Source organism: Haliotis asinina, chromosome 4, assembly GCF_037392515.1.
Source record: "Haliotis asinina isolate JCU_RB_2024 chromosome 4, JCU_Hal_asi_v2, whole genome shotgun sequence".
NCBI lineage: Eukaryota > Metazoa > Mollusca > Gastropoda > Lepetellida > Haliotidae > Haliotis > Haliotis asinina.
In genome coordinates, this window is record NC_090283.1 from 70,409,644 (window position 1) to 70,431,150 (window position 21,507).

The 21,507-nt window shown below is 40.7% G+C and overlaps 1 protein-coding gene across 1 annotated transcript; it reads left to right on the top strand.

The window, feature by feature from the left end:
- The first annotated feature begins 2,551 nt into the window (after positions 1–2,551).
- LOC137281838 (uncharacterized) lies at positions 2,552–21,214 on the top strand. The gene is made up of 4 exons (XM_067813475.1): positions 2,552–2,651; positions 8,206–11,167; positions 13,858–13,983; positions 15,260–21,214. The coding sequence occupies exons 2-4, from the start codon at positions 8,587–8,589 to the stop codon at positions 17,596–17,598; spliced, it is 5,046 nt and encodes a 1,681-aa protein (XP_067669576.1). The 5' UTR covers positions 2,552–2,651; positions 8,206–8,586; the 3' UTR covers positions 17,599–21,214.
- The last annotated feature ends 293 nt before the right edge of the window (positions 21,215–21,507 follow it).

A 21,507-nucleotide genomic window follows, 5' to 3' on the forward strand; every position in this document is an offset into this window, starting at 1 on the left:
AATCCAACAATACATTTCTGCTGCTGGGAGTGAGGTGGAGAATATATCTCCCTCCCGTCTTCTTTCTTCTCCTCCTTGGCAATTAGTGAGGCCACAAGTTGACCTAACACTGACAAAGTTTAAAAACTCAGAAACTAACGAATTACAATATAAACAAGAATATGATCGGTGAAAAAGTAAATATAGTACATATACATCTTTATTTACTGATTGGTCCAAAGATGGTGGCGCAGTTGCATGTGCCGTTGCCATTGCTTCCAAAACAATATCTTCTAGATTCTTGGATAACAGCTCTATTTTTACAGCAAAAGCAAACGCAATACTAACAGCTCTCAAATACACCTAAAGGCATCCTACACATAAACAATGTATAATCTTTTCTGACTTTCTTTCATGTCTTCAAGCTATTAAAAACTTATCTTGTAAACATCCACTTTTAATTGAAATTATTGAATTATATAATGATCTTACTACTGGCTAATGTGACATCGTCTCTTGTTTGACACCCAGTCACACAGGAATCTCTGGGAACACAAGGGCCGATCTTGCTGCTAAGGCAGCACTCAACAAATCTGTGACACCACTTCTCATTCCATATTCAGATTATAGAGCTACCAATAGATCTTATATCTGTGATCTGATGCAGAAGAAGGGGGACATCCAAGTGGGTATTAATAAATTACATACAATAAAACCCTATATTGGTTACACCTACTTGGGATGTCAGTCCAGATTTCAGGAGGTCGTTACTAGATACACTCACGAATATTTGCTTAAAGGTGAGGATCCTCCGTTTTGTATCCCTTGTGATGAAGGAATCACGGTCTAGCATGTCTTGCTTGACTGTATTGATTTTGCCATTACAAGGGAGAAATGTTTCAGTGTCAAAACAATGACGGATCTTTTTAATATTAAATATCATTTAATCATTGAATTTGTAAAGGTAATAGAAGTATTAGATACATTTTGAATAATATGTTTTGTAAATATACTCTAGTTATTTTACCGTACTTTGGCGACGGGTTTTAGAATATATACATATTCTTTGTAATTATGTTTGTTCTCGTCACGATATGGCTGAAATGTTGCCCTTGTGACGTTAAATAACTCACTCACTCACTCACTCATTGCAGATGTAAACGTTCAACGTTGAAAACTTGTGAATTTGAAACATTTGGAAATATTTAATTAGAAGGGTTTGTTAGTATTCCGATCTACAGTAGAAGTGTAAAAACGGAGATGAGATGGAACTTTAATTAGCACATGCTAATGCCATCCTGCTTTTAAGATTTTAAGATTACGATTAATGATCCATGTACAATACAAAATAAAGCAGTGTAAGTATAAGACAGTGGCAAAAAACACTAATATTCATATGCATAAAGAACGGAAAGACAATGCTTCCCTAATGCACTTATACAATTTGTTGCTGTCGAAAATATTGAGAGAGAGATTTGATAACTTCCTCTTCTATCCCTAAAATTTCTGCAATCAAATGGGACGTTTTTTTATAAGAATCATGGGGTTGGTGGTGAGAGATTCAAATACACGCACCTGTGTTTTTTTATTACTGTTTGTTACTTGTCCAACTGGACGTATCTTCTGGGGATCTTACGAGCTAGTTGTGGTGATTGTACGTCCGCTCCCAACACTTTAAGGAGATATAATTATATCGCTAGGAATTTCAAAACAATAATATTATATCTGCAATACTAATCAACTGTAACATTTAACATTGGGCATATATTTCATATCTCTGGGAATATTTCAGTTTGACCTTTATTGGTCATTCATATTTTTCAGCTAATTCAGTAAAAATTCCATTTGTAGCATGACAGCAAAGTCACACAAATGTTCAGTTTGAGAAATATTTTAAAGTCATTTTGGAGTTTCTGACTTTGAATTTGATGTAGTTTTATTCAAAATATATGTTATTTGCATATGTGATAAAACAAATCCCATTTGTGATTATTAAACCCTTTTCAGAAATATAATTGGAAACATAATTACGTCAGAATATGTCTTTAACAAATATGTTTTATCCTTCTTTTAGTTGTATCAGTGAGGTTTAATTGTTTTAAATAGGTAAGTAAAAACATAAACATCAATACAATGTGGCGGTGCACTGGTGATATTAAGAAACATTGGAATCAAACAGGGATGGAGTTATCGTTCCCGTTTGAAGTAGTTCTTATGTTCCTATCCCAATATAAAATCCTTCCAGAGAGGCACAACATTCGTAACTACTCGTCTCTTTCCGTGACCCTCATCCGGCTTGCCGGAATGATACGAGTAGTTACGAATGAGGGGCACAAGCATTCGTAACTACTCACCTCTTTCCGTAACCTGCAAGAACATTCGTAACTACTCGGGTCATTCCGGAAAGCCGGATGGCGGTTACGGAAAGAGACGAGTAGTTACGATTGCTGCAAGAAGGCTATCCGGCTTTCCGGAATGACCCGAGTTGTTACGAATGGGGCACAAGTCGCTATTCGGCTTGTCCCGGAACAACACGAGTTGGTCACGAATGCAAACGAACATCAGATTTGGGGATTCCCCTGTTGACGTCACACATTACTCGTCTTGTGCAACAAGCACAGTCGTCTGCTATCTTTTCCGCATGGGATGCTTACAGTTGCTACAAGGAAATTGTGAGTTCATGTTACATGTTTTAGAGAACACATGTCCGATAATCAAATAAGCAGTATTGACAGAGCAAGATCAGTATCCGTTATCTTTGGGGTTTAAAGGGATTTGAAGCGCAATGGCGATGCACATATGACGCAATGGCGATGGGGATTTCCCGACCACAAAACCATGTAAATAATATTTATTGCCAAACGAATGCTAGTTAATTAGTGTTGAACAATGGTCAAGTACATGTCCAGGGAGCCACCGCATGCGACGAATGTTACAGATCTGTGCGAGATGGTGATATCAAACTGAAATGGAACCTTGTTCAGCCCAGGTGTACGTAGCCGAGAGCAGCAATGCGGTCTTACACAGTCAAGACATGACCCTGCATCGCGGCCGAGAACACCACCTTCATAAATCCTATTCAGATTCTAGCGGCCGATTACCCCTTCTATTTTCTTGAGATTTTTTAAACATACTTCCCGTTGGTTTTTGACTGAAAGGTCGATACCGATCTACTCCCAGATAATTTCCCTACACATACACGTAACTGTCATGTTTTTATGATCATACGTTTATATATTAATGGGCATGTTACCCGTAAACTTAGAGTTTCAACGTTGAAACACGAGATTCTATCGTTGAAACACGAGATTTACGGGTAACATGCCCATTAATATATAAACATATGATCATAAAAACATGACAGTTACTTGTATTTGTATCTGGGAGTAGATCGGTATCGACCTTTCAGTCAAAAGCCCATGGGAAGTATATTTTAAAAATCTCAAGAAAATAGAAGGGGTAATCGGCCGCTAGAATCTGAATAGGATTTATGAAGGTGGTGTTCTCGGCCGCGATGCAGGGCCATGTCTTGACTGTGTAAGACCGCATTGCTGCTCTCGGCTACGTACACCTGGGCTGAACAAGGTCCCATTTCAGTTTGATGTCACCATCTCGCACAAATCTGTAACATTCGTCGCATGCGGTGGCTCCCTGGACAAATGCTAAAACTTTTAGTTTAATCAGATGCATTTATATTTATGTATTAATAGAAGAGAGTGCCCAAGAAGGAAAAGAAACTCAAAAGTACTCAATTCTTTTAACTAGTCGAAGTATACAAAATGCTAGTTACTCCTCCTAAAATGCAATTACTGATATATAAACAGACATGGGAGTAAACACCCATTTGCTTGAAAAATTATCTGGCGCTCTGAGATGGTTCTTTCAAACTGATATAATGCGTTTTTCAAAGAAATGAATGTATTTTGTGTATGGTGCAAACAGTGCTACAGTATATACAGCACCTTTATAGTATATTTCAATGTGCAACAGTCACTAAACTAGCATAATTCCTACAATTCAAAATATAATCGTTTGAGCTTTCAACAGTAACGAAAGAAAGCTGTTACAATTATGTACTTGGATAGGCAATGACATATTATACAGTTTTAAATTATTTAGGACATTAACCTAGTGTCTTTGAGAATCAGAGATATGCTCTCCTAAATGGACGGTGACTAAATTTCATTTGCAACCGAACGCGTAGCTTTTTCTCAAAGCGTACAAACATAACAGTGACTGCCTTGCGGGGAACCTGGCAGCTAGAACTGAACTGGTGGTTCAGTTTTTTACGTACATTATTGTGAACGATGCACAGCGGGACATAAATTTGGTGTTTCACCAGACCGCCATCTTGCGATTTTCCCATTCTAAACGGAAACAAGTAAGGCATTCTGATTTATGTGTTATTGTTTATGTTAGGGACCGTGTATTGTAATTTAATGTTTTTATAATAGAGGGTAATATGATAGTGAAATTCCCATAGAACTGTGGAGGAAATATCCAATAATTGTATTTTTTGAGTTTTAATAAATGTTTTATCAGAATTTCCATCAGTCATGTTGGTGGTCAAGCTGCTGTAGTGCGGCAGTGTTGTATATAGACATTGATCCATGCGTATTGAAACGCAGGGAAAACAGACACAGTTTCAATCCAAAATTTTCTATCCAAAGTGAAGAACAGGAATATTTCATTTGAAACCTCGCCCGGTTCCAAACGTACTCCCGTGCTTCAGATACTCAGTACACCCGGAAATTGGCCAATACATGATGTTTATCTCCTAAGCGTAACATCTTTAGTACAAACCCAGTTTTGTTTTAGATTTATTAATTTTGTCATGAAAGTATACCATCAGTCTGAAGCCATAGGCGTATGAGTTACCTGGTACGGTGCCAGGTGCTACCAGTGAAAGATAAGATAGTCAACGGTCCAACGGTCTCTTATTTTGATCTCACAGACTGATAGAGGTTACTAAACGAGTGTCTGTAACAACACGTTGTAAGATAAACATGATAAACAGTATCCGACTGACACGCGTACAGTAATTTATACTTACACAAAATAAAATCGTACCGTTTTATTGTCGAATAGAATTAATTTTCATATTTTCTCATCGTAGTTGTGCAATGATTCACAATGCAAGGTTTATGAATGAGTGACGTCACTTGGCTTCCTCATCACTGATCTTCCCCAAGATGAACCTCCACAAAAAAGGTTTCTTCCACATCTCCACGTCGTCAAGGCAATAATGATAATGCAAACTGAATTAGATCACATAATATTAATTACACACTTGTAAACAATGATGGCACTGAGTAAATGTGAATGATTTTAACTCGTCTAAGTATAACATAGTTGAGCATGCGTCCCGTCATCGTCATTATTTGGTGGTTTTCGGCGTCGGAACATTGGATATATCAGTATTTTGGGAATCTGAACTTGTGTACCAATTTACGTTCAATGTTCCCCCATCGATCGGAGCCAAAATTATTGTTTGTGTGTAATTAGGTGTCACCTATGTGCTGGAATGAGACATTGCTAAGGTTAGGGTCACTGTCAATGGGGGACTACTCTTCTTTGCCACAGTGTTCTCGTTTTCCCAAGGGGGAACCTGCCACTTGAAATGTTACCGATGTTACGGTGTTGCCAGTATGAAATGTGAGTTACATCCTGCACGTTAAGAGGGCGTGTAATTTGCATTATTCTGCATCGGAGGAATATGTTCAAGGTCACATGCAACCAAAAAATCAAATAGCATTAAAAAACAGTTGTCACTTATTCATGATATATAATACGCATTGCTGATTATGAAAAAAAATATAAGCGTACAGTCGCTAATCAAAAGTGCAATATTTTTTCTACTTGTGTCAACTACGCTCGAAACGAAGGACCCAGGATACAGAACCCAGTCAGAGTCGTTGTGTGTGCACTCAAGAGTAATGAAATCTTCTCATTGGCCACTGGTTCATTTGCCGATACACTGACCCATCTCTTTGTTTGTGGCGTATAAACCCGATAGGTGTTATTTTCAAATTGTATTCGGTCAGTGACTGAAGTTGTGCATTGCATATTGCCATTAGCAGCCTGGCGCGTAGACATATCGTTTGAACTCTAATTTCGCGGGCTTTTTTTCTTCATCGCGGGCTTTTTTTCAACTTTATCTTTTGTTAATTGGCAGTTGTGATGATTTGTTTGGGTAAGTGCATACCGAAAGGTGCCAGAATCTGCAAAGTTGTATTTTACGTTGCATGTGTCCTTTGAGAAATCTCTTATGTGATGCTGTGTAGATTAACCGTTCCTGAACTTGTTCCACTGAATTGAAAGGGCGTGTTTTACCATTTTCAGTCATGAACCCTTGCAAGCTAACGTTCCATGTTGTACGTAGCTTCAGTGAGTGTTCTGGTTCTGATTGTCATGAGTGAATTCAACAACACAGAATCCCAACATTCAACTTATACAACAGGGAATCCCAACATTCAACTTATACAACACAGAATCCCAACATTCAACTTATACAACACAGAATCCCAACATTCAACTTATACAACACGGAATCCCAACATTCAACTTATACAACAGGGAATCCCAACATTCAACTTATACAACACAGAATCCCAACATTCAACTTATACAACACGGAATCCCAACATTCAACTTATACAACAGGGAATCCCAACATTCAACTTATACAACAGGGAATCCCGGCATTTAACTCTAACGGTGATATTCACATAATAGTTTACATAGGTATTACTAATTATTCGAGCCATCATGACTGGAGTGAAATGTTTTAATAAAAGGAATTAGAAAATATCTATATCCGCATTGTACTTATTCTAATCGTGTTTTATTGTTACTTGTTTATGTTGCAATCGGGAATATAGCATGTCACCTACATGTTAAGGTGATTGGCCCGAGTAACGAGTTCCTGTTCGATTGATGCACGTTTAACTCATCAATGAATTTTAAACAGGAAAGTAGTTCGTCAAAACCTGACCCTAGGTCATCACCATGGAGTAGCCAATCACGGGATTAGAAATCGATCTCACACATATGTGTGATACCAGTTTTCTCACATAGGTTTCTCATCCACGGAGGCAAGTTGTCCACGATGAAGTGTAGTGTATATTACCGACTTGCTACAGTCTTATGAGCAAGGCGTGCGCATCCAAGGGGTGGATTCAATCGTCATGCACTGCACGTGCATTAGCTCTCCCTTTCACAAAACAACTGGGTTTGTTCATTGCTGTGCACCGCCTACTTTTCATAACTGCGTCCTCTGCGCCCCTCCAACTTATCCTTGTTTGCCAGTACGCAAACACACTCAAACACACACATACACGCGTGCACACACAGAAGAAACTCAAATCCAAGCAGACAGACAGACAAGCACTCAAGCATAGACTAGACAGGTCCACACCCACACACGGGATGATGATGTAACTACATTTCCTACCCTATGTAGCTACACACATAATGTGTCATTACAACAGGCACACACGTGTTCTCTCAAACATTATTCTCTTAACGTTTCCTAAGTTACTTTAGAGAATGAAAATTAGTGTACTCTTTCAAGAATGTCAACAACTTCATGATTTTAATACCTTGCAGCAGAGAGGGTTCGGGAGAACCTGGCACAGTCAGGTCGGTAAGGCTCAGGGTCCTTGTCGCCTCTACAGCCCAGACAATGGGGCTTTCAGGAAACGCTACCCAGTTGAATACACCAAGAAGTTTCCGGAGAATATGAAGGCTTCCCAACACTGCTGCCTTCTGCATTACCCAGATTGTCAGAAGAACTGTATTATCTGTATAAATCTGTAACAAGAATTAACTGAAATCCAAGGTTCCAGATTCAATTACAGGATGACAGTTTTCTGTTGGATTTATTTCAGCTTATGAAATCAATTCACACACACACACCCAAACCCTCCATCTGATGACAAAATAAATATTTTTAAGGCAGAAAATAGATTTTTCTGTTTGTCCTCGCTGCAGTTAAACCCATACCAATAGTCTGTCACAATACCGCTGGAATATTACAGAGTGAAGCATTAAACAGCAGACAAACAGACCTTACTTTACTGAAGTGTGACTACATATTCCTGTGGAACTAAAAGAGACTTGATTTTGAATCATTTAAAAGGCTCTGTTAAGTAGCATTTATCTGTTGCATTTATCTGTTGAAATATATGGGTAAACTAAAACTAAACTGTATTTAACTATTTTCAGACACATGTACTCTGGGGGTCAAGACGGCTTTTGTACAAGACAAAAAGTCACTAGCGCTCAGAAGGCAAAATCCATCAACTGAACACCACCAGATTATGAGAATGACAGTCACCATTGCTACATGTCTACAGTCTAACTGTGTATCATATCCAGAAGACAGTCACGTCTTGCATGTGTGTTCCCTGGTGCTGAGGAACAAGCTGTAGACGGACATAGCAGAAAAACAACATCCAGTCAAAGAGCAGCATCCAGTTGCCATGATGATCTGATAGACTTTTCTGACACTGGCCTTGTGCACAGTCCGTCAAATAGGTCCGAAGTGGGAGGCATTCCACTGATTCTGTGGAACAGGTTGATGTGTGTCTGAGAAACTCTCACCTCATGCAGGCTGCTGGGAATGTTGGTTGTGCAGGTGGTGTTAATGCTGTCACATGGGCAATGTGGGGACAAGCTATGTCATCGAAGGACACGAGAGATTTTGTGGGTCATCCAGTTCAGGATAGACATGTACAAGGACATCCAGTTCCTTTGACAAGTATTGATCATAGAAGTGCTCATACAGGTGTGCATGGATCCCGTGTACCTGTAACGGGTGTTGGTTATCAAAGGGGTCATGATACAGGTGTGGAAGGATCACAAGTACCTGTAGTGAGCTTTGGTAATTTAGGCAGTCATTATACATGTGTGCAAGGATTCCAAAGACCTGTAACGAGTGTTGGTTATCAAGGAGGTACTGAAACAGGTGTGGAAGGATTTCAAATACCTTTAATGAGCATTGGTCATGCAGATGTGCAGGGATTCCAAGTACCTGTAACAAGTGTTCGTTATCAAGGTGGTCATTATATAGGCGTGGAAGGATTCCAGATACCTGTTGATTATCAAGTAGGTCATTATACTGGTGTGCAAGGATCACAAGTACCTGTAACGAGTGTTGGTTACGAACGAGGCAATGGCACATGTGTGGAAGGATTCCAGATACCTGTTGGTTATCAACGAGGCAATGATACAGGTGTGGAGGGCTCCCAAATACCGATTGGTTATCAAGTAGGTAATTATACTGGTGTGCAAGGATCACAAGTACATGTAACGAGTGTTGGTTATCAACGAGGCAATGGCACATATGTGGAAGGCTCCCATTTACCTGTTTATTATCAAGTAGGTAATTATCCAGGCATGCAAGGATCATGCGTACCTCTAACGAGTGTCAGTTATGAACGAGGCAATGATACAAGGGTAGAAGGCTCTCAAGTACCTGTTGATTATCAGCTAGGTCATTATCCAGGCATGCAAGGATCATGCGTACCTCTAACGAGTGTCAGTTATGAACGAGGCAATGATACAAGGGTAGAAGGCTCTCAAGTACCTGTTGATTATCAGCTAGGTCATTATCCAGGCATGCAAGGATCATGCGTACCTCTAACGAGTGTCAGTTATGAACGAGGCAATGATACAGGTGTGGAATGCTCCCAAGTACCTGTTGATTATCAAGTAGGTCATGATACTGGTGTGCAAGGATCACGAGTACCTCTAACGAGTGTTAGTTATCAACGAGGCAATGATACAAGGGTAGAAGACTCGAAAGTGCCTGTTGGATATCAAATACGTCAGGATAAAGGTGTGCAAGGATCACAAGGACCTATAATGAGTGTTGGCTATCAAGAGGGTCATGACACAGCTGTGCAAGGATTCCAAATACCTGTAACGAATGTTGGCTATCAAGGAGGTCATGATACGTGTGTGGAAGGGTCACGTGTACCTGAAACTGACTTTTGTTATCAAGGTGGTAATCATACATGTTTGGAAGGATTTCAGATTCCCGTAATAAGCGTTGGTTATCAAGGCGACCATTATGCAGATGTCCTAGGATTTCAAGCGCCTTTTACGAATGTTGGCTATCAAGGAGGTCATGATGCAGATGTGGAAAGATTTCAAATACCTGTAATGGGCGTTGGGTATGAATGTCATGCAACAGATATACCAGGTCCCCACCTGCCACTAATGAACGGTGGTAATGTGACAATGAATTATAGGCCTCAATCCCAGTGCCTACCTGTGAGAAGTGCAGATTTGGGAGTACGTAATATGGAGACTGAGAGTTGTGTCCATCTTGACCAAAGACACCTGACAGAGCAGGACTCGGTGAATGCAGGTAGTAGCTACTGGTTACCTGGGAAATATGGTGCGGTTGGGGGTTCTAAAGGACAATACAAACGTTTAGTGGAAGCACCTGCCTCACAGAGACCAACTGGAAATCAAACATATGCGAGTGATTTGTTGTGGCAAATGACACCACATGGGCAGGACTATTCTGTGGACACCACATTTAACATGAAAGACATTCTGGGAGAGTTTCGTTCAAATGTGAACTTGTCTATGACAAGCAGTGTCATGAGCTCCAGTAGCTCGGAGGATTTGTTTTTTAATTCCGGAACAAATCCATCTAAAGGACTCAGAATTGAAGATATGCCCACAAAGATGCGGACTGAAGTGAAAGCAGTTCTGTCTGACTGTAAATTGAAGTCACCAGTTGTCTGTGAAGGCATAGGTAATACAGTGACTTCATCCAGTCCTCATGAGGCTCTGGGTGGAAGAGGTCCTGCAGGTGAGACTGATGTCTCTGAGGATGATTCTTTGATGAAGATGATGAGCAGTATGACATTAGACGGACGACATTCAAACAGTCAAAATGCAAATCTGGTTACATGCAATGACACACTCATCACTGGGAACAAGAAAGAACGGAAGGAATATTGTCTTGAAGATGATGAGAGTCATGCTGATAAACATACAACTTCACTTGGAGACAAAACTGCTGAATCAACATTACACAGTGTCCATGGGATCCAATCAGGTAGACACTACCCAGACCTTGATGCAGCAGATGTAACAGTAGTGAGCAGACGTGAGATGGATAGAAGTGAGAGAGGCAGAGATGAAATTGGCAGAAGAGAGCCAAGTACAAGTAAGAGTGACAGTATTGAGATGGACAAAGGTGAAAAGGAGCAAAGTAAATTGGGCAAAGGTGAAAAGTGTCAAATTAAACTGGGCAAAAGTGAAAAGGGTCAAAGTAAACTGAGCAATAGTGATATAGACAGAAGTCAATTGGGCAAATGTAAAAAGAATAGAAGTCAATTTGACAAAAGAATTCACTTCCTGTCTTTGTCATTCACACCCCTCTCTCTCGTTCACTTCCTGCCTTTGTCATTCACACCCTTCTCTCTCATTCACTTCCTGTCTTTGTCATTCACACCCCTGTCTCTCATTTACTCCTGACTTAGTCATTCAAACCCATCGCTCATGCACTTCCTGTCCTCGTCATTCACACCCCTCTCTCTCATGCCCCTCCTGTCTATCATTCACTCCCCTCTCTCTTTCGCGCCTGTCTTTGTCGTTCACCCCTCTCTCTCATTCATTTCCTGTCTTTGTCATTCACACCCCTCTCTCTCATTCACATCCTGTCCTTGTTATCCACACGCGTCTCTCTCATTCACTTCCTGTCTTTGTCATTCATACCCCCTCTCTCTGTCTCTCATTCACTCCTATTTTTGTCATTCACAGCCCTCTCATTAACATCCCGTCTTTGTCATTCACAACCCTCTCTCTTTCATTCACTTCCTGTCCTTGTCATTGACACCTGTCTCTCTCATTCACCCCTGTCTTTGTCATTCACAGCCGCCTCTCTCTCATTCATTTCCTGCTTTTGTCATTCACATCCCTCTCTCTGTCAATCCTGTCTTTGTCATTCACATCCTCTCTCTTTCACTCATTGCCTTTGTCATTCACACTCCCCTCTTTCATTCAGTTCCAGTCCTTGTCATTCACACCCGTCTCTCTCATTCTCACCTGTCTTTATCACTCTCACCCCTCCTCTTATTCACTCTTGTCTCTCTCATCTACGTGTCTCTCATTCACTTATTTTTTATTATTATTATTTTGTCATTCATGCCATTCACACTCATCTCTCAATCACACCCCACCCATATCTCTCATTCACTCCTGCCTTTGTCATTCACACTTACCTCTCTCAATCACAGCTGTGTCTCTCATCACTCCTGTCTTTGTCATTCACTATCCTTGCATCTATCTTCACCACATTCTCTCTCCTTCGTGACCTTTTGCCTCTTGCTGCGGGGCCCGCAGGTCAGGTCAGACTTCAGTAACCCATGCTTGTCATAAGAAGCTACTAATGGAATCGGGTGGTCAGATTTACTGACTTGGTTGACTCATGTTCCCAACTACACACATTCATGTTCATGCTCTTGATCACTGGGTTGTCTATTCCAGAATCGATGATTTACAGGCCTCTGTCATATAGCTGGAATATTGCTTAGAGGGGCGTAAAACTACACCCACTCATTCACTCACTCTCATTCCAGTTTCTCTCACACAGCTCTCTGTCATGTTCATGATGTAAAGAATAAAGACCATCTCTGTCATCCCTACGTCCATTCATACAACTCTTTTGATGTTCTTTTCTCCGTTTCTCCAAGTCATGTAGTTTCTATCATCCCCTTGTCTTTCTCATACAACTTCTCTCGATCTCTCCAAGCCCTGTAGGTTCTCTTCAGAACTTGAAGGTTATAGGATAACCAATGTTTAAAGCGATTGTTTGTCACGTCGAAGACCTTTGTCCTATTTCCTTCATGGGTACATTGTGCTAAAAGTGGGGTTGGGCGGTACTCACTTCATGGGTACATTGTGCTAAAAGTGGGGTAGGGTGGTACTCACTTCATGGGTACATTGTGCTAAAAGTGGTGTAGGGCGGTACTCACTTCACGGGTACATTGTGCTAAAAGTGGTGTAGGGCAGTACTCACTTCATGGGTACATTGTGCTAAAAGTGGAGTAGGGCGGTACTCACTTCACGGGTACATTGTGCTAAAAGTGGGGTAGGGCGGTACTCACTTCACGGGTACATTGTGCTAAAAGTGGGGTTGGGCGGTACTCACTTCACGGGTACATTGTGCTAAAAGTGGGGTAGGGCGGTACTCACTTCATGGGTACATTGTGCTAAAAGTGGTGTAGGGCGGTACTCACTTTACGGGTACATTGTGCTAAAAGTGGTGTAGGGCGGTACTCACTTCATGGGTACATTGTGCTAAAAGTGGTGTAGGGCGGTACTCACTTCACGGGTACATTGTGCTAAAAGTGGGGTAGGGCGGTACTCACTTCACGGGTACATTGTGCTAAAAGTGGGGTTGGGCGGTACTCACTTCACGGGTACATTGTGCTAAAAGTGGTGTAGGGTGGTACTTACTTTACGGGTACATTGTGCTAAAAGTGGGGTAGGGCGGTACTCACTTCACGGGTACATTGTGCTAAAAGTGGTGTAGGGCGGTACTCACTTCACGGGTACATGGTGCTAAAAGTGGTGTAGGGCGGTACTCACTTCATGGGTACATTGTGCTAAAAGTGGTGTAGAGCGGTACTCACTTCACGGGTACATTGTGCTAAAAGTGGTGTAGGGCGGTACTCACTTCATGGGTACATTGTGCTAAAAGTGGTGTAGGGCGGTACTCAGTGACGCACTTCACACCCTCCCACGGATTTTTCTCTCTTCAGCATCACTTAACTCATCCATAGCTTACGGAACAACACAGAACCAGATTGTCAGAGATCGCCATTGTCTGTTATGATCATAATTCCATTACAGGACAAGACAAGAGAGCCATGTCGGTTTCTGTCAATCGCTCCAACAATGTGCAAGCAGTGGGAAACTTCAACTACAATAAAAATATCTACAAGATGTCAACGATGGAAGGTTACCAGAACATTAGAAGTAGGTGCAAGATCAGGGTATCCTTAACACCAGAGTATACTTAACACAAGGGTATACTTAACATCAAAGTATAGTTAACCCAAGGGTATACATAACATCAGGGTGTACATAGCATCAGGGTATACTAAACATCATAGTATACATACCATCAGGGTATACTTGACATCAGAGTATACATAACATCAGGGTGTACATAACATCAGGGTATACTTAACATCAGGGTATACGTAGCACCAGGGTATACATACCATTATGGTATCCTTAACATCGGGGTATACTGAAAAGCAGGGTATAGATAACCTCAAGGAATACATAACATCAGGGTATACTTAACATCAGGGAATACATAACATCAGGGAATACATAACATCAGGGTATACTTAACATCAGGTTATACTTGACATCAGGGTATACTTAACATCAGGGTATACTTAACATCAGAGTATACTTAACATCAGGGTATACTTAACATCAGGGTATGCTTACGCATGTGCCCTAAGATGATCATTATCAACTTGTGAAGATTTAGGATAAAATTTCAGCAGCCCATGCTTGTTGTAGGAGCCGACTAATAGGCTTAGTGCACGTTGTATGGGCCCCATTCCACGAAACTATCGACGCGCTAAGTCGATTGTAACCCACATGCTTTCTTATAGACTTACAACTGTTCTAGCTCTATGATTCAGTGTTCGCGATAGGAAAAAAGATCTGCGTCCCAAAGATGCACAGCCACAGAAATCTTGGGAGTGCATGCACCAATTAGATGTCAAAATTTAGATATCACTTCCTTTCATAATAGAGCATGTAATCACCATTCGCATGTCAAATTGGAGAAAATTTTATTTCATTTTGTTGTATCATTTGGCAAAATTTGTTTTATGGTTTGCTTGGCCTCAGAACACTAAATGCTTTGCAGGTAGATAATACCGTGCATGAAATGTGAATGTATTTGCGTGAAACACATAATTTTTACGTTAACGAGAACACTGTACAGTCATGTTGAGGAACGGGGTCCAGAAAGGCAGACTTGGTTGACATGTCATTGTATCCAACATGCAGAGAACAGTGCTCATGATGCTAATCTCTGGATTGTATGTGTAGATCAGTTCTCATGTTAGTCACTGAATTCAGTCACCTGAAGTCACCATTTTGGTTAGGAGCCAGGAGTCATTTAACTTTGGAGACACCACAATTTCACGATTTACTGTAAATTGTTTTAAACCTGTTAGCAAGTCCCATACGCACTTATTCAATCTGTATTTATCTTGTATTGCAGCTCAGAGCCTGAGTGAGATTGCCAGCCAAGAGAAGCTGTTTGTCCAGACAAAGGCTTTTGATGAAGTCTGGAAAGTGTCAGAGAAGGAAAGCGTGATATTCATTGTCGGACCTCCTGGGTCAGGCAAGACCATGGTAGCAAAAGCAGTTCTTTTGCAATTGCAAAAAGAGCAAAACTTTGAACCTCTGATCCTGTTAGGTGTACAAGAAATGAGGGAGATGTTGAATGTTGACGAGAAACAGGGAATATTCATAAAAAACACTTTTGGAATATCAGACTTTGATCAAGTGAAGGTAAATTCGTTGCGGGAGTATTTTGCCTCTGTTAGTGTCTGTGTTTCTGATAACAAAAAGTTCATCTTTACTTGCAACAACAGGATTTTTCAGAAATGTCGGCCACATTTGAAACTTGAGAAGTTCTTTTCTGAAAGTTCTGTTGTTGATCTGCAGCGGGTTGGTTGTTTGACACTCGTTGACAAGAAGAGCATCTTGTATAAACATCTCAAACAACGAGATGTTATACTTAAAGACGACTTAGTGGAGGAAATTGCAAAGTGTGCAAACAGTTCCACACCTGTCTTCCCCAAATGTTGTCAATTTTTTGCAAAGTCAGCATATTTACATGACAAAGGAAAAGCTGTTACGTTCTTCCAGATGCCTGTTCTTTACTATAAGCTTTTAGTTGAATTGCTGCGGCAGAAAGATGATAAGAGCTATTTTATAGCGCTATTGCTTGTGATGGTTTTGGGAGAGCTACAAGACTCCTTCCTCAAAGGTGTATTAAAAGACGAGAAAGCACAAAAGGTTCTTGCCATGTTGCCATACGAAGTGACGTTGCCTGAATTAGATTTGGCCACCAGAGATCTTCTGAATGAAGGTTTGTACCTGAAACGGTCTGAAAACAACAATTCCTACATCTTCATAGATAGCTGTGTATGCGATGCTGTTGCTATTGTATTTGGGACTGAATATCCCAAACAACTTCTCCAGAATTGTTCCGGGAAATTTCTGTGTGAGAGAGTTCTTGTAAATTCTCTAAGTCAGGAAGAAAATGATGAGGGATATTTCATATTAGGGATTGATCATTTTGACTTCTTGTCTGAAAGATTTGTGACTGAGATACGCTCAGGCTTTCCATATCTGGTTACCCGTCACCCAGCTTTTAGTGATGGTCCATTTATCAACAGTTTCGCAAATTACTGTGCGACTAGAGCAGATATTGACACCATTCTAGAATCAAAAGACAGTCATCATCAATTTCCATTATTGTTTTGGTCATCATGGAATGAAAAAGAACATTTGTTTCGATGGATTTTCGACGAACACAACAATCGCAAACTGCCAATAACTAAAGAGGATATAAAAAATATCACCCGAGCATGCTGTATCTCAGGAAATGTAAGATCTCTGGAAATAGTCTTGAATTTTGAAAGATCATGTTCAGATATGGTAAACGATTGTGCAACAATCTCCCTTGCAATGCCAACATCTAGTGAAGCTTCCTTGACTGCATCCAGTGTTGAAAGAGTTGTTCAAGTGGGCGGGATGCTTCATACAGCATGTCTCCATGGTCATCTCCCAGTGGTGGAGCTGCTGGTGACCCAATTCCAGTCTTCAGTTGAGCTTCACGATGATTATGGCAACACTCCCTTGACCATTGCCGCCAAACATGGACATTGCAACATTGTGAAGTTTCTCATAGATCACGGAGCCAAAGGAAACATGTGGCATCAGATGAAAAAGATGGCAATACATGAAGCTTGTGAAAACGGAAGGACTGAAGTTGTGAAGGTTTTACTGACGGCCTGGCGTAGACTTGTGAACATTATTGGTCCAGCTCCCGACGATCGATTTCCTATACATTATGCATGTGCAAGTAAGGAACCCAAATTGGTGAAACTGCTTGTTGAGAAAGGTGCTGATCCTAAATGTGTAGATTCTAACAATAACACTGCATTCCACACTGCTTGCTCTAGGCCAGGTGGTCTGCGGGTTCTCAAAGAACTGAAGCCATCTTTGCAGGATTTAAAATTACAGAACAAGTTCCATGCTACATGTCTTCATCTTGCTTGTGAGTTTGGGCGACCAGCCATGGTTCAGTTTCTTCTCAGGAAGGGTGCAGACGTGAAAGCTTTGAACGACAAGCAGCAGACACCACTACATGTTGCATGTCAGAGTAACCAGGTTGAAATTGCTGGAAAACTCTTGAAGAATGGAGCTGATGTGTTTGCCTTGGACATCACAAGAACACCCGCTCTGAAGCTAACAACAGACGAAAAGTTAAAGAAATTACTGATTCAACATATGAGTGAGAGTGATGGAGACCATGATTCACCATGACGATCATGTTTACGGTTACGATCATGTGCGCATGCCATGCCTCTGAAACCAGGGCTATTCCGTATCTGGGTGCATCTGCCAGTCAATACCATACAATTTACGAATGTCCCTGTTTTGTTGATTCCAGAAACCAACTGCTTCGAAATGAAAAACATGTCATAGCATTGTCATGTCCAGGCACACCTCACCGGGAAAGTGACACTGTTTGCTGTAAAATTCACGTGAAACTCTAAATGCAAGTCCTCTGTGTAAACGAAAGTACTATGTAATACTACTAATTATGTGTCTTATACTTAAACTACATCTAACCAGCCTTGTCACTGAAATATGTATAATCATTGTAATCTTCATGTGCCATGTGGCTTGACAGGTTATTTAGTTTGGTTCTTTACAATGTGTCAAGCGCAGTTCTGTCAACCAACAAACATAACAGGCATTACTGACAAGTGAATGTTTGTAAGGAAACGTGTAAATGTTCCTGGTCCACCAGGGACATCAGCAACGATTCATCTGCACAGCACGGTCAGGTACCTGCATACCACTTTAGCATAGCAGCAGATTAGGTGCACAGTTTCAGATTTCACAGATGACTCGTTAGATTATTGGTTCCTGGACATGAATGAGTGAGGTTGGTAGGTTACTTGGTTGGTTGTTGGTTGGTTGTTTCACGTTGTTTCAGCTATATCACGGCAGGGGACACCAGAAATGGGCTACATACATTGTAGGAATGTATGGAATCGAACCCGGATCTTTGGCATGACGAGTGAACACTTTAACCACTAGGCTTATCCAGCATTCATCTAAAGTGTTCATGGTGTATATGCATAGGAGTTACCATAACTGTGGCATCATCTGCCTGAGGTTCACCATCTCTTGTGTCAGTACCTATTTATATCCACTCACTAGTCGGCACTGCAGAGACAGGAGTAGCCTTGTGGTTAAAGTGTTTGTCTTGTATATGACCCGAGTTTGATTCCCCACAGATCAGCATCAGAGACTTTGATTGGCTTGGAGTAGGGCAGGATGTGGTGATTCATTGCACCAATAGTCCCTTATGGTGGATGCTGTGTCATGGAGTGCCCCACAGTATATCATTATTGTAACCTCGGCATGGTTACAGTCTGAGGGAATCACATCAATATTCAGTATAAAGTACATCCAAATTACATGGATACTATGTGTGTGTAACCAATGTCCGTGTCTCCTCCGTGATATTGCTGGAATATTCCTACAAGCAGTGTGACACCATACTCACTCACTCGCTCTGAACATTCAGACCATTGTCATGGCCACATTCTGGCAATCGTGCACATGCTCCTCGACACATGCTCCCATGTTAATGGTTGAAATCACTCGTGCTGTGACTTGATTTCTGCAAGCACTTGCTATTGACACTTTGCTTTAGCCCACTATGGCCAGATTTGAATCCATAGGAAGATGCTTTGGGCATTGTTGGATGCCAGCAGCAGGCAGTGGATGTGCCAGTTCAGATTGTGGCCTTGAGGCTGAACTGCAGACATCAGGTGGCATCAGTTACCTTTTGATTGTAACATACTCTTAACATCTACATGTCTGAGGCCCTTATGCTAGCTGATCATTTTGGTGGTTTTGTACCTCTCAAACTGGTCACCTCTACCACTGTGGCACGTGAATGAAATCAGTGATGTGTGACAGAGACAAGTGCCACAAAAAGAAATTACCATTTTGATAATTACACATTTATTTGTGGTGTAGTAGTTAGTTTCCTGCTTGTTTCCCTCATCTGAGGAAACATAATTACAGGTTGTTCCCACGGGCTTTTGGAGGTCCGTGTTACCTAGTGTTGACTGTATCCTTAGATGTTTGTGCCAAAGGTTTTGTTAGTTAGTTTTAAATAAGTGATTATGATCCTGCACCGACTGTCTGGTGTTTCGGAGCTAATCTCATTGACCAAGGTACTAAATATGTTGTATAACTTTCTTCTAACCATCCATGGATAACCATGGAAACAGGGTTCCCTAGTTTAGGCCAAGTGCATTTTTATTGTCAAAACTATATTTTAGAACACTAGGCTAGACTAGACTAGATTTATCTGGGTTTGAAATATTTTCAGAGCAGGCTCCCACTTCTGGACCAGAGTAGGGGTTACTTGATATATAGAGCAAACATTTTATAACCTCCAGTGAGGATTGGTCACAGCCAACTTAATTCGATCTATTGTAGCATTGACCGGTCCTTTGATACCTCTTGTTTCTAATCCTCAATTACTGTTAGCTTCTAATGATGAAACTGTGAACAACTACAACGCTTTCTAGTATTACTTTGTCATTTGGTGGCATGCCGTTATGAACGGGATAGCTCCCTGGCACAAACTGAGTTGGTGGTCAATATGGTTGTTATGATTCACTCGCACATTCAGTGAATCAATACGCAGCCTTTGATGAATTCAATTCTTAATTCGCGGTCACCATAACCGAATGTTAACAAATAAACTCTTCAGAAAAAGAGAAAATTTGAGGTCTGGTGGAAAGAAAACACATTGAGGAACTTTACAATGACATTCATCTTGTGTGTGCAGCGTCAATTCTCGTTATCACCACACGCAAACACAATGCTTGCACAATGCCTCCTACACGTGTATGGGGTGTCATTATGAATTTTGACGTTTTTCATTATGAATTGTTTCGTTTTCACCCCCAAGAGAGGGGTGACTTGGAAACTTTTTTAAGTGTCATTAACCAATGAAATTAAAGATTTTTACATGACGGTAAGGTAAGAACCCTTATGTCCTTTTTTCAAAGTGAAATATGCAAGAATGTAATATGTACTAGCCTTGGAGTGGCAAAAGTCATGTTAGTTTGCCAAGGCCACTTATGGTACTGTCGCCTGTAACTAATGCGTAACAGATTTGAGTGTCATTGGATCACAGATATTGCTGTCACAAATTAAGAATTTGGGCATTCCATATTGTGCATCAATCATTTAAGTACAGTAGTACGTTTGTGAATAATTATTCGCATTTGTTACCCAATATTCGTGATACATATCATATTTTCCACATAGTGTATTCATTGCAGGCCTTACACTGATCTGTTATAACATTGTAAGGATGTTCAGGTCAATTGATGTGAAAGCGGGCTCCAAGAGCACCTGACTTTCACTCTCTGGACAAGTAGATCAATGATCATTCTGTCTGCTCCAGACTCAGTTAGTTACTGACTGCCGTCATATTGCTGAAATATTCCTGAGCATGGCGTTAAACAATAAAGAAACAGACATCTGGACATCTTGACCATGGAGGTTGTCTCATTAATCGTCAAAAGTCACACAATGTGTTTACAACATAATTTCTTTGATCAGTAGGGTTCAATAACCCAAGCTTGTATCAGGTGGTCAGGCTTGCTTACTTGGTTGACGCCTGTCATGTTCCAATTACATAGATCGATGCTTATGATGTTGATCACTGAATTGTCTGGTCCAGACTTGATTGCATACAGACTGCTGCCATATAGCTGGAATATTGCTGAGTGAGGCGTTAAACAACAAACAATTAAATTGACCAGCTGGGGAAAATGCTTTCATTGTTCCACTTACCCTTTGTAAAATTGACAAACAACAATAAAGAATGATTTCAAAATGTTATATTATTCATTCATCTATTTAAAGGTATATGTGTGACACGTGTACACAGTGAACTGATGAATGATTCAGAATGACACATGGCACTTATGAGGCTACTTCTTACACACCAAATCTTCATTTCAGATCTGTCCTCAGACTTCAATGCAAGGAACACAGACATTCAAACGTACATAAATTAGTACATTTCAAATGCTACGGTTGTTGTATATCGGGGTAAATAGACAGAAATCCGCCATATATATACATATATACACATATATATAACCCCAAGATGATGAGCATTTGGAC